The sequence below is a fragment of the Silurus meridionalis genome, chromosome 16, assembly GCF_014805685.1.
Source record: "Silurus meridionalis isolate SWU-2019-XX chromosome 16, ASM1480568v1, whole genome shotgun sequence".
Lineage (NCBI taxonomy): Eukaryota > Metazoa > Chordata > Actinopteri > Siluriformes > Siluridae > Silurus > Silurus meridionalis.
In genome coordinates this window covers 11,202,171-11,215,889 of record NC_060899.1, presented here as the reverse complement: position 1 = coordinate 11,215,889, position 13,719 = coordinate 11,202,171, and the positions used below count along the sequence as shown (strand labels likewise).

Genomic DNA, 13,719 nt, shown 5'->3' with positions numbered 1-13,719 from the left:
TCATAGACACATTGTATAAATTTACACATTGCCTTTGTTTGCAAAAAAAAAAAGTAAAAAAAAAAAGAAAAAAGAAAAAACTAGCCCAATCTAGATACCCTGTGATTATCTCTCCTGGTATTAGTTCCTTCCTCAAACATAATTTATGGAGATGGTCACAACATGGAGAAGTCACAACATATAATTTTCCAACTACATCTGGTAAAAAAGTATAACTGGCACCTCTTCAGCTTTGGATTTTGATTATCCTCTGAAGCTAGTCATCACAAACTAGCATTTCCTTTACATTACATTTACAGAGTGACCTAAAATCTGCATGGCTATGCACACTGTGTGTTTTAGTATGTTTTAAAAAAAAAAAAAGTCACTGATCATACTAATCACAGAAGATACTTATCAGCATTAGTGTGCTATAACTAATGCTAGGCATTTGCTAACATGACTTACTACTCTCTGCTGGCTAGTTAGTTGCTAACACACAAATATTCACTGCTGTGGAACAGTAGTGAATAAAAGTTCACTGCTGTGGAACAGTAACAGCAGGCAAGTGTATTTAAAGCAGGTTTCTATCAGCTGTATGTTTGAAATCAGCAAACAAAACACACTTTTCTGGAAGCATCCGTGTTTCTCTCCACACTTTGCATGAGAGAATGTCCTGGAGTGTGAAATCACTTATATAGTGCTGCAAATTAAGTGCCATCTAAGTTCACATGTATCTGAGGTACCAGCAGGGTCGGTTCTAGACATTTGGAGGCCCTGGGCAAAATTTATATTGAAGACTCCCCCTGGCCTCCTTCCTTTCACCTCTCAGGATAAATAAAAAGCACTTGAAACTAATTGAATCTCTTATCTTTTTATTTATACAAAACTGGTATCAGTACTTTTATATATTTACTTAAATGTGTCTATTAATTCAACTTGCAGGTAGTTGGTTTAAAAGAGGCCGATGTAGAGGACAGAGGGGTATGGAGAAGGATGATCCGCTGTGGCGACCCCTAATGGGAGCAGCCGGAAGAAGAAGAAGAAGAAGAAGTAGAAGAATTAAAATTGAACTAAGGTCAACACTAAACAAAATCAAAAAGAGGTATGGAAGTTCATCTAAACCAGCTTCTTCTTCCTTGGCCATGTAAAATAATAATTTGTTTTAATAATGTTTTTCTTTAGAATGCTAACCTTAGTAGGTTTAAGATTATAATTTTATTATAAATATCCCACATAGACATACTACCTTAATCACCATCAGGACTTTTAGCAATTTTTCAGTAATAACACACTTATCCACTATTTGGATTAATGAAAATGTTGTGTCTACCCTGTACAGTAAAATAGGGGTAAGCTGTATTTTATTTACAAACTTTTCTTTTTCCTTTAGTATTCACAAACTCAGAATAAACCCACTATATAAAATATGAACAAAATCTTTAATAATAATCTTTAAATGGCACTGACACAAATCACCAGAATGAGTCTTTATTTATTTTAGTAATACTTTATAATCAAAAACACAGATACGTAGCAGCGTGCCTGTTTAGCTTCTCAGATGGTGGGAACTCGTATTAAACAGTGATTTTAACTGGTTACACTTCAGGTGAGTGAAAGTTATTTTTATCCAATGGATAAAGAGCCTCGTCTTACGCTGCCCGTCTTGATTACTGAACTGATGTAAAGGTTATGTTGGCCCCCCCATCCAAGCCTGAGGCCCTATGCAATTGCTTGCTTTGCCGATAGCTAGCAGTGATCCTTTCCCCTTCTTCTTCTTTCTAGTCTTGCCTGATTCATCCTGATGTGCTACTTCTGGACTCTCTTAAATTATAAACCACTGCATGATGCTAAGAATGGGTCCACACAAAGAACCTAAAGATAGATTAATGTGGAGGGTTAAATTCAAAACCAACTGTAATTAATATAACAGTCTGCTACAGTGTCATGAACTATGATGGAACAATAATTAATGAATAATTAATGTTACCCAGTCGAGAATCTAGAGAGTCTGGTTTCTGCCAGGGTTTCCTCCTCATACCACCTTCCTTGTTACCATCTATATTCATTAGGGATTTTGTCTCTATTCTTATAGGGGGCAAAATATAACATAAAATAGTATATTCGTGCTACATTTAATGCTGTAATGCTGCTTAAGGACAATGTCCAATGTTAAAAGCACTATACCATTAAAATGTAATTTAATTGAAGTTGTTGCTGTTCCAATCTCTGACCACTAGGATCATAAATAACACTGTAAAGGCCTGAGCAGCACCTAGGCTACGTCTACACTGATCCGGATAAATGAGCAAATCATCTAAAAACACTCTGCATCCAGACTATCGGTTTACTATCGGTTTACCAAAATTTGTTTATCCACAGTGAAACATCTAAATATGCTTACATCCCTGTATTGCACATGAGAAAAACGTAAGACACTTCGACTTGCGTTATTTATTACTTTCCGGTACATTGAAACTTTGCACCGGAGACAAGGAAAGGCACCATCACATGACTAAAACTGTGTCATGCCGTCTCAGTGTGGACGCAAGGCCGAAACTGAGAGAAAAATATGCACTTTTAAACGAAAACAGGAGTGCAAGTTGATCAAATATGTCAAATAGAAGTCTTTTTTTTTTATCTTTCACTCAGATAAAGTCTGTTGATATACTTAGGATGCTACGATTGGCATTTGGTGAAATGCTGATATGAATGATGAAGCTTTGCCCCAGCTTTGAAGAGCTGTATCCTCCACATATACTCTTGACCAACAGTGACAAACTCCTGACCTGGAGAGAGAGATTTGCTTGTTCCGTCTTGTAACATGCCGAATTCAAGCACACAAATCCTTTGGAAATGACATGATGTGTTGAATCAGGTGTGTTAAATGAGTTAGAATGCTGAGTGCTGGAGAGATGCGGGCCTCCAGGACTGAAGTCTGACACCTCGACTGTTGATAATGAATCACCCAGTGGATTTTTAGCGCCGTGTTTAGTCTTTTTCTGCAACACGATTCGCAGTCCTGCGTGTTGTCGCAAGCGATTACTTTGTCTTCGGCGTGCTTCCAGATCCACCGCTAGAGATCATATCATGTGCATCACTTGGTCTGGACAATCAACCCAAATCTGCCAAGTGTATTTTTGTGCACACGGGTGTACGAGTTTGAGTGTGTGCAAGAAAGAAGTAGAATGTGTGTGTGTGTGTTTTGTCTCTTTGTGCAATCATGTAGACAGGGTCAGAGGCATCTGATGTTTCCCAGACACTGCCTGTTTTATCTGATGCAACGATGGCAGCTGCTGACTGCAGGAATTCATATGCTACACGTGTGTATAATTTGTCACGCAGCTCCAAGCAAACATTAAAACAACTTCAGAACATCCTTTTCCCGTGTCTCCATTCGTCATAAACAGATCAGCCTGCCAAGTACAACTGCAAAGCTTAAATCTCCCCTGCTTGTTAAACCCAAACCTTTAATGGCTTGCTTTTTTTTTTAAAGACGATCTATAATTTGTCTAATACAAATGTAAAAAAAAAACCGATCTGCATGATGTTAGCATTTAGACGCAGGGGCTGGAAATCAGAAACGAATGGTGGACTTTTATTTCTATGTGCTTTCTTTCTTACTTTTTCTTAATCTGGATTCTCATGTGTTTCGTTTATCTTATTACAGATAGTGAAGGTTTTTTTTTTTTATCTCTTGTTGTATTTGTGATGTGGGATAGCGAGTTCAAACAGGCTTCACCGTCGTAGCACTCTTTTTCCATAAACACTGGGCAAACAGACCTGTTTGACTAATAATGTTAACATTGAATAACATCTGTTTACGGGATGTTGAGGAATTATGGAAAGTTAAAGAAACGACAAGAACTTTAATAGATGCTTAAAAACAGTCCTGCGGGGAGCTTTACTGCTTCTTTTGAAATATCTGTTTGACAATCCGTTGATTAAATCAGCTTTTCCCATCTGCCGCATGCCTGCTAATGTACACAGTAAAGAGCAATATGTCAGCGATCAGGCTAAGAGCAAATAATCAACGCATTCTCGCTGTGTCTTTTTCCTCCATGCTTTGCATCCTAACAACACATTATGGAATGAATTCTAGGGCAAGACTGAAAGAATCCTAGAATAAGCCGGTGTATATTTTTATCTGTAACTGATTACCTTTTGTACAAAGAGGAATCGTGCCGATAATCAGAAACGCAATCTAGTTCATTATACAAAACTCAGTAATATATTCCACTGTAATTACCTTCCATTTAAAAGCCACTTACTGAAGTATCAAATGATGTACTGACAGTATTTTCAGAAAATAAAATCCTCCCAGCAGAGGCCATTGCTTACTGTCAGCTTATCGGCTTCTGCTGTTATTTATCCACTTATTTATTCGTTCATTTACATTTCCTCATGGGCTGGGCCGAAGCGTACTGCTTACAAAAACAAAAAAAAATAACTCCTGAACAATGAAACAGTATTTTTGTGAAGCTGAACTGTAAAATATTTTTTATTACTTCTAATGGACCTCATTTTGAATGTATAACATAGACAGTCAGTCTGCAGCAGTATATCTGTTTGTGTTACATCCATTCATCATCATTGCATTCTCTGAATGACTTCGCTGAAAGTATTTAACTACTGATCCAATCTGCAGATCGTTTAAAAAAATGCTTTCCATCGCAGTGTACGTTTTCCTGAGAATCTACGCCAATGTGTACACAAGCGGTCCTTATCATACAAACGTGTTTGTTTTTTCCTTTTGTCGTCCATCTGTATAGTTCATAATCCAGTGCTGATGATATATAACATATAGATATCTGTGAATCGAAATCAGTTTTATATATATAAATACGTGTGTGTGTGTGTGTGTGTGTGTGTGTGTGTGTGTGTGTGTGTGTGTGTGTGTGTGTTATGTTGTGTTATGTTTTATTTTTATTTGTTAATGAATGCATTGTTCGTATGAGACAGATAATAACATCCAAAACGGGATGTCCGACTTTGACCTTTTAACCTATAGTATATTTTTGGCACACAAAAGCTCCATTTTTAACTTCATGGGATGCTGCAGGCCCATTCAGTGATATGTTCTTCAATAATGTGTAAAAGTTTGTTCACTGATAAAAGCAGGTCTGAGATTTTGTATGCTCCTGTATCTGTACTTTTCTTTGCATTGTCTCTATTGTGTATTAAAAAAGCAGATCATTCATAACTCACATTAAACATCACACCACGTGGTCAGGGATTTTTTTTTCTGGAGCAGCAAATTGCAAGAAAAATCAGCAGATATTTAATAAATATAGATAGCAGATATCACATTTACTGTTTTGTTAAAGAACAGCACATCATTCTTTTTTTTCATTTAATTTTACACAGTAGCTACATAAAGTAACCATATGTCACTTATAAGCCTCTGTTTGTTGTTTGTCTGCTTTGAAATAAGTAAAATGTAAAAAGTAAAAGTTCGAAATATTTGCATTTGCAAGCGTATGATCATCTGATCAGCTTTTTGAAATCAAACCTTACTGTTTCTGAGGGCAGGAGGTTTATGAGAGGGGTCAGTGGAGCAATGGCGCCCTCTTCTGGCTGCTCAGCGTCACGGCAGCTCTTTGAGTTTCTCTGATTAGTTGAGTGATATTTATCATAAAAATGTGAATTATTTAATTATCAAACTGGCTTATTAAGGTTCTTTCCCAAAATTTTACTACAAAGTTGGAGGCAGACAATTGTATAGGGAGGTTTGGAAACCTGTTCCACCATGGCAATGTCCATTTGCAAAAAGCCAGCTACATGAAGATACTGAAACACTGACTGCACCCCAGGACTCCTCATCTCACCTTCATCAGTACCTACAAACTTCATCTGCAACATCTACTGTTAATTAGTTTATCATCTTCCAAACTTTTTATACTGTTATCCTGCTGCTCAATCAAGAGTGTAATCAGAAACACTGAGTGTGTTGGCAGGAAGGCAGCCTGAAAAGGATTACACACACACACACACACACACACACACACACACACACACACACACACTTCCAAATCTTTTTCTCTTTTATTTGTCTCCTTCTTTTTATTTACTTCCTGTTTCTCTTTCTTTGTCATCTCTTTTTCTTGTTCTTCTTTTTCTTCACCTTTTTATTTCTCATCTTCTATTTCTTCTTCTTCATCTCTGCGTCACATCTCAGGTCCATTAAGCATCCGTGGCACAGCTGGCAAAAATGCCAGCTGACGAATTCGACAGTCCACCAAACAAGAAATGAGACTGTATCTCAGCAACTTTAGGACCAAATGAGCCTGTGCAAGAAAACTTTTTTGCCAGCGCTGATATTTATTTTATGCTATTACATTAATTCATTTTACTAATTAAACAACTTTGTCATACTTTTTATAGAAATCATTCAATTCAATTCAGTTTTTTTCCTATAGTTCTTTTAACAATGAATATGGTCTTAAAGCAACTTTACAGAGATAAAGAGGTAAATAAATGAGTTTATTGCTTATAAGTTTGTTCTTTATAAGTTTATCCCTAATGAATGTCTCTGAAAAACTCCCTGAGATGGTATTAAGAAGAAACCTTGAGAGGAACCATACTCAAAGGAGAACTCATCCTCATCCAGGTGACACCTCATGTCCATTCATTATAGTTTCATAATTGTTGAGGAGTTTGGTTTAATGATGGGTGATTAGATGCTGAACTGCTCATGGAAATTGCAGTAGCAGACTTTTGTAATTAATTACAGTCCAAATCCATTCTCACTGTTTTTGAGTTGCTCAGTTGATCATGTACTTTAGGCTGTTCACGCAGTACCATCCCCAGTTGCACAGAGTGATCTTCGTTTGAAGAGAACTCCATCCAGAGGCAGATCCGAAATGAAGAAAATGACAGGAGCACTGGCTCTCTCCAGATATAGATGGCAAGTGAAGAGAAGTTTTCTCAAGTTTTTTATAGTCATTTCGACCATGTCCTGCGTTCCTCCAGGACCAAGGTGGTATATTAGACAATATAAATTAACCCAAAATACACAACACAGAACTACACAAAAGTAAAAAGGGCATTTTAAAGTGCATGTAAGCAACAATTAATGAGAAAAAAACAGCATGAGACAGTAAGATGATAGACACAGTGACACTGTAGAACCAGTAGGGAAGATCTGTAAGTATGCAATTGAATAATAATATACTGTACATTTAAACTAAGTTTGTTCATTTGTTCGTGTGTTTGTTTGCGTGTGTGTGTGTGTGTGTGTGTGTGTGTGTGTGTGTGTCATGCCTAGTCCCTTTTTGTGTGTGTGTGTATATATATATATATATATATATATATACACACACACACACACACACACACACACACACACACACACACACACACACACAAAGGGACTGGGCATGACACATGACGTCCCTATATATCCCTATATGACGTCCCTATATATATCTTCATCATATCATACAGTAAACCTTTGATGCATCTGCAACTACTGCCAAGGCTTAAATAATAGAGAATTAATCAACACCTTCTGACCAATCAGCTTTTGAATAATAACTAATAAATCTTGTACAGGAATGCTGTATTTAGGCCCACTTGTGTTACAGGAAATTATGTACTTTTTATATTATTTCATTAATTGATTGATTGATTGATTGATTGATTGATTGGTTGATTGGTTGATTAATTGATTGGTTGATTTGCTTGATTATTTGTTTTAATGGCAGTATTTAAATATATATATATATATATATATCAGAAGCAGTAATAATAAGCAGTAATTTAAATAAATTTCACTTTAAAAAATAAATAAAATAGGCTGGTGAATGTCAATGTACTGATGCTGCTGGTTATGAGTGTAGTTAATAAACTCCTCCGGAACACGAGAGGGCAGTAGTTTTGTGGGGGGTTTTGTATATATACAAGAACTGAAAAGGTGGCTGTATTTCAAAAAGCTGCTTGTTGAACACGTAGTGCACTATCTATCGTTCGGAGGCCATTTGTTTAATCCCCTCTGTAGTGTATTTATATAGAGAGTAGTTAGCTCGGTGAACTTTGTCCCAGATTATACGGAAGCTGTCACGGTGTCGTAAATTTGTCGCACATAATTGACGCCTCATTCCGGTGTTACGAGATGTAAACACGCGAGATTTAGAAATGGGGTGAAGAGTAAATGTTTGTGAAATGCAAATAATTTAATACATGAACGTCTCTGATGCAGAATTGATGATAATGACATCCTTCAACCGAGACGGTAATCACGTTTTTCTTGGTTTTAGAAACCATTATAGAGACACAAGTGAGATCTGTTGTGTGAGTCAAAGGATTTAATCACGTGGTGGTATTGCTCACAATTGAGTGAGTGTGTGAGTGAGTGAGTGAGTGTGTGTGTGTGTGTGTGTGTGTGTGTGTGTGTGTGTGTGTGTATATATATATATATATATATATATATATATATATATATATATATATATAAACTATATATGTGTGTGTGTGTGTGTGTGTGTGTGTGTGTGTTTAATAAAAGGTAGATGAGGCGTGATGGGCGTTTAATACACGCATTTGATAGTTCAATAACTGTACATTACTGGTATTTAAATAAAGATTAAATAAAAGGCTCTTTGTGTTGTTTTTGTTTTGCTTGTTTGTTTATTTGTTTGCTTGCAGACATTAATCACTTGCTGATGGAGGTGAGCCCTGACATCCACATCTGTGGCTTCTGCAAGCAGCAGTACAACAATTTTGAAGTTTTTCTTGCACACAAGCAGAATGGCTGTCAGATTCCTACCACAGACATATCAGTCACAAGTACTGGAGCTGATGGTAGGTGTGTGTGTGTGTGTGTGTGTGTGTGTGTGTGTGTGTGTGTGTGTGTGTGTGAGAGAGAGAGAGAGAGAGAGAGAGAGAGAGAGAGAAAAAAAATGGGCAAGCATAAGGATTTGAGTGCGTTTGACAAGGGTCAAATTGTGATGGCTAGACGCCTAGGTCAGAGCAGCTCTTGTGGGTGGTTCCCGGTCTGCAGTGGTAAGTATCTAGAAAGTAAGGAAGGAAGATAGTCCAAGGAAGGAACAGTGGTGAACCGGTGGCAGGGTCAGTGATGCACGTGGGTAGCAAAGGCTGGCTGGTATGGTCCGAACCAACATACACACATATATATATTCATGTACATTGAAGGAGGCCTCACCATGCACACATAAAATATGGACAAAAGTATTGGGATACCTGACTTGCCCAGTCAAATGTTGTTTTGAAACCTCTGTATTTGTATTCATGTTTTACACAGAAACGGTGCAAGAGTTTCCTTTCGAGGAGGCACTACAGACCTGTGTGTCAAAGGCTGGGAAAAAGTCCATTAAAACCCAGAAACCAGCCTCCAAAAAGCTGAAACCTGCGCTCACTCAAAAGCGACGCATTTGCAGTTTTTCAGGTTGTGTGAACACTACGACATGCAATGCAATTTCTAACACTTTCTATTGTGAGATCTTCTTAGTCTTAACTCAACTTTCTCGCAGGTTGCACATTCAAAACCCAGTATGGCCAAAAGGACATGGAAAGGCACATGTTAACTCATACTGGTACGACACAATTCCTTTAATAATCCTTTATATGTTGTTAATGAGTTTTCCCACATGAGTAAAAAAAAGCAGTCGTTGTCCAGGCGACAGGCCTTTCGAGTGCGAACTGTGCCACAAGCGCTTCAGCCGGCGGGACAAGCTGAACCTGCACAGCCGCTCACACACCGGGGAAAAGCCGCACAAGTGCAAGCACTGCACGTACGCCGCCGCAGACAGCAGCAGCCTGAAAAAGCACCTGCGCGTGCACTACGATGAGAGACCCTTCAAGTGCCAGATCTGCCCCTACGCCAGCCGCAACTCCAGCCAACTCACCGTGCACCTGCGCTCACACACAGGTCAGCATCCACTCACCAAACATACACACACTGTTTTTTAGAATATTCTCTTTCTGATATTAAAGAATTACAAATTCGGACCTTCCCTCATCGTCTTTTTAAATAGTCTGAGATTTGAAAACCAAAGAGGTTCTAAACTTTTCAAATGTAAAAAATAGCAAAGCTGAATATTATTTAAAATGATGTGTGGGGTCCCGATTGCCTCTGGTTTTACTCTGTATGCTAAATTGCATGTTTACACTCATCCAGATTAGAGGTCGACCGATTCATCTGTTGTGCAGATTAACTGGCACCAGTAACCATCCGTTGTCAATATACAGTATGAGAGCAAGAGGCGAATCACTGACACCTCATGCTGTTTGTTCTAAAATGTAGGACTGCGCGCTGTACCTCATTCGTGTTCAAAAATAAGTAGTGGCGTATTCATAAGAAATTGAAGACCACCTTCCCATATCTCCTATTGGCTACAGTAATGTTTTGATGTCAGTATGGGTTTAGATTTATATATGAATTATTCAGATGTAAATCAGTTCATAAAGATACTGTGATTTTCTGCAGTAGTTTGATCATGTGGACATGGGCAAAAATTATTATATTAGATGCATTAAATATGGTCTAATATTTTGAAATAGAATGAAAGCATAAATATTTCAGCACAGACTGTTAATCAGTATACTGTATTACTGATGTGTTAAAAAAAAAAAAAAGGATTCTGTTTGCAAAAGTATTTAATTGTGTTTTTGGATCAGGCAGCAACACTAAAAATCTAATTATATGGAATTATAGTAAGTGGACCCTACCAAAAGTTAGTGGACACCTAAGCCTGTGCTTCTTGAACACTCCATTCCAAAGGCAAGCCATTAATATGGAGATGTTGCCTCTCCTCTATTATAAAAGCCCCCTGGAGTCACAAAGAGCAGACACCCAAGCAGAGTTCCAGTCAGTTTGGTCCTATCGCATATGATTGCTTTGTTTCTTTTATTCAAGCCAATACAGACACACTGAAAACCCCTTGCTTTATTTACTTGATTGTGTAACAGTAAAGTGTGTGTACAATAGTTCTATTAAACCTTAATACGCAGAAACGAGCGGTTTATTTCCTGGGGAAAATGGACACATTTGCTCAGCTGTATTTACAGCATAGTTGTTAAGAAACGTAAAAGTGGGAGATGGCCCACCGCGAGCCATCTCCCACTTTTACGTTTCTTAACAACTATGCTGTAAATACAGCTGAGCAAATGTGTCCATTTTCCCCACCTGTAATATTTTCCAGACACTGTTGTGGGTTTGGTTATTTTAATGAAATATTAAACACACTATGAGTTGGATAGATTTGATCCATATGAAAATATTTGTCTTATACATACACATTAAAAGACAGGAGTACATATTTGGCCTTGTGTTATGAAGCTGCTCAGGTAAGCAGTAAAACCTATCTATCCAACCTGATAAAATCCAGTTGACAAGTGTTTAACCTTGAAGTTTTTGCGGATTCTACCTTCCAGGTGATGCCCCATTCCAGTGTAGTGAGTGCGGCGCCAAATTCAAGATCAACTCAGACTTGAAGCGCCACACACGCGTGCACTCGGGGGAGAAGCCGTACGCGTGCGAACTTTGCGATTACCGATGTGCCATGAAAGCCAACCTGAAGTCGCATGCCCGGCTGCGCCACGGTGCGTACGCCTGCGCGGAATGTGACTTTCGGTGCACAGCCAAAACGGCACTGCGTGCACACTCCCGCCAGCACGCCCCCGCCCGCCCACTGCGCTGCACCTGCTGCCCGTACTCTTGCAACAGCAAGGGCGCGCTTAAGAAACATGAGCGCGTGCACTCGGATGAGCGTCCGTTCACATGCCATCGCTGCCCTTTCGCCAGCAAGCAGCGCGCCAACCTGCTCGTCCACATGAAGAAGTGCCATGGTGAGAAGGTTATAGAGGGGCGCAGCAAGCTTGCCAAACGAGGAAAAGCAGGAGATGAGTCTACCAGTCCTGTAGGTTCAAGGTATCGGGTGAGGCTCGAAGCAGCCCGGGCGTTCCGCTGCAATCTGTGCGACGCATCATTTGTGAGAGAAGATTCACTACGAAGTCACAAGAGGCAGCATAGTGACACAGAGAAACAGCTCCGACTCGCACAATCACAAAATAGTACCGTGAAACAAACGGATAAAGGACCCGAGCAGGTTTCATTTGCACTTACAAATGGGTCGGGTCCTTCCTACGGAAACACACAACTCAAGATCTTTGTGGCACCTCCTGTAGGTCAGGAAGGAACTTTCATACAGGCAGCAGTGGACGTCCCATCTTCTAAACCTGGAACCGTTCTGCTTAGTTCGGAAGGGCAGAATGTAATTCTCAACCCAATAATTCAGCAGGTTAGTCTGTTAACCCCGGTGCAACACTTGAGCCCACCAGAGGGCAGCCTCGAGCACCAGACTGTCTTATTGACTCACATCAGTGGCAGTGAAGAAAACCCTCTATTACAGACAAATGTTTCTTCACAGGTACCAATCGAGACTCAGACCTTCATCAGTTCCTCTTCATCTTCAGAAAGCAGCCACGCATACATCACGGCTTGCTCGGACCTTGACAGCCTGCATGCTCTCATCCAACAGGGTGGTGCAGAGGTCACGGTGGTCACCGAGGGCCACACCTCCATCACTACAGCATCATCAGCAAGCTCCACTTTCGAATCTGCACTGGACATCGAAACACCACCATCTGACGAGAAGCTGAAGCAGTCAGACGAGGCGAATCCGGCTCTGGACGATGGTTTGGATGTGGCTGATATGAGCATTGAGACATCTAGTTCCATTCTTGTACACAATGTTACCTTGTCAATCTCGGAGCCGGATCAGCCGGTCCCCATCTACCAGCTCTCACCCCATCACATCTTCTCCGACTCTAATCCGCCTGACAGGATTGAGGACTAAGCAAGCGCAAATCTGTTTCAGAAATTCTTCATGTTTGTTTAAAAGAGATATTTTTCTACTTATTCATGGCATGCTGCTTATTCAGAGTTCTTGTCTAGGTAGTAAGTAACATAATGGTTGTGGAATGTAGACATTTTGGAATTGTTTTCAAAAGAGTAAAATTGTTTCAATCTTTTATTTATTAATTTTTTTTGCCATTTATATGTCTAAAATGGTGCCACCTGACAAGCAAGCAAGTGCTAATCTGTATACTCTATATACTTACTGATCACTTGAATAGGAGCACCTGTAACTATTTATGTAGTTTTCCATTTAGACAATAATATGGTTTTCCATTAACAGGTTGTAGCTTGGTGGTTAAGGCTCTGGGTTAATGATCAGAAGGTTGGTGTTCAAACCTTGGTATTGCCCAGCTGGGACCACTCTTGGGACCTTAAGAAAGACCCATGTGCTCCAGAGGTGCTGTATCATGGCTTACCCTGCGCTCTGACCCCAGCTTCCTAACGTTGCTCGGAATAGGTGGACAAAGAGTTTCACTGTGCTATAATGTACATGTGACAAGCATAAAGCATCATTCTTTCTTTCTTTTCTATAACATAATCAGTTAAAATGTTAAAATGTTCTGAAAGTTAAATGTTCTGCAAAGGTATACTTTTTTTTTTTGTTTTTTGTATTTTACTGCAGTAACTACAGGGGAATTAAGTTAATCAGTCACACAATGAAGTTATGGGAAAGAGTAGTGGAAGCCAGGCTGAGAGAAGAGGTGACCATCTGTGAGCAACAGTATGGTTTCATGCCGAGGAAGAGCACCACAGATGCCTTATTTGCTTTGAGGATGTTGATGGAGAAGTATAGAGAAGGACAGAAGGAATTGCATTGTGTATTTGTGGATTTAGAGAATGCGTACGACAGTGCCAAGAGA

General features: G+C 39.3%; 1 protein-coding gene across 2 annotated transcripts; it reads left to right on the top strand.

Annotated features, from left to right (window-relative positions):
* Positions 1–8,019: 8,019 nt before the first annotated feature.
* Positions 8,020–12,982, top strand: zfp64 (zinc finger protein 64 homolog (mouse)). 2 transcript variants are annotated; one of them, XM_046870195.1, is made up of 7 exons: positions 8,020–8,212; positions 8,626–8,781; positions 9,242–9,385; positions 9,471–9,533; positions 9,617–9,868; positions 11,374–12,239; positions 12,369–12,982. In XM_046870195.1, exons 1-7 carry the CDS (start codon positions 8,161–8,163, stop codon positions 12,795–12,797), a joined length of 1,962 nt encoding a protein of 653 aa, XP_046726151.1. In that variant the 5' UTR covers positions 8,020–8,160; the 3' UTR covers positions 12,798–12,982. The 2 variants fall into 2 exon arrangements, with proteins under 2 accessions (XP_046726151.1, XP_046726150.1); XM_046870194.1 differs by having other exon boundaries at positions 8,021–8,212; positions 11,374–12,982.
* The last annotated feature ends 737 nt before the right edge of the window (positions 12,983–13,719 follow it).

What these genes read in the sequence shown, in the direction of transcription:
- zfp64 (XM_046870194.1), top strand. Translation starts at nt 8,161, where the DNA reads ATGAACGTCTCTGATGCAGAATTGATGATAATGACATCCTTCAACCGA. An exon ending in GACATCCTTCAACCGAGACG is followed by an intron (nt 8,213 to 8,625) that starts GTAATCACGTTT and finishes GTTTGCTTGCAG; the next exon opens with ACATTAATCACTTGCTGATG. An exon ending in GCACCTGCGCTCACACACAG is followed by an intron (nt 9,869 to 11,373) that starts GTCAGCATCCAC and finishes TCTACCTTCCAG; the next exon opens with GTGATGCCCCATTCCAGTGT.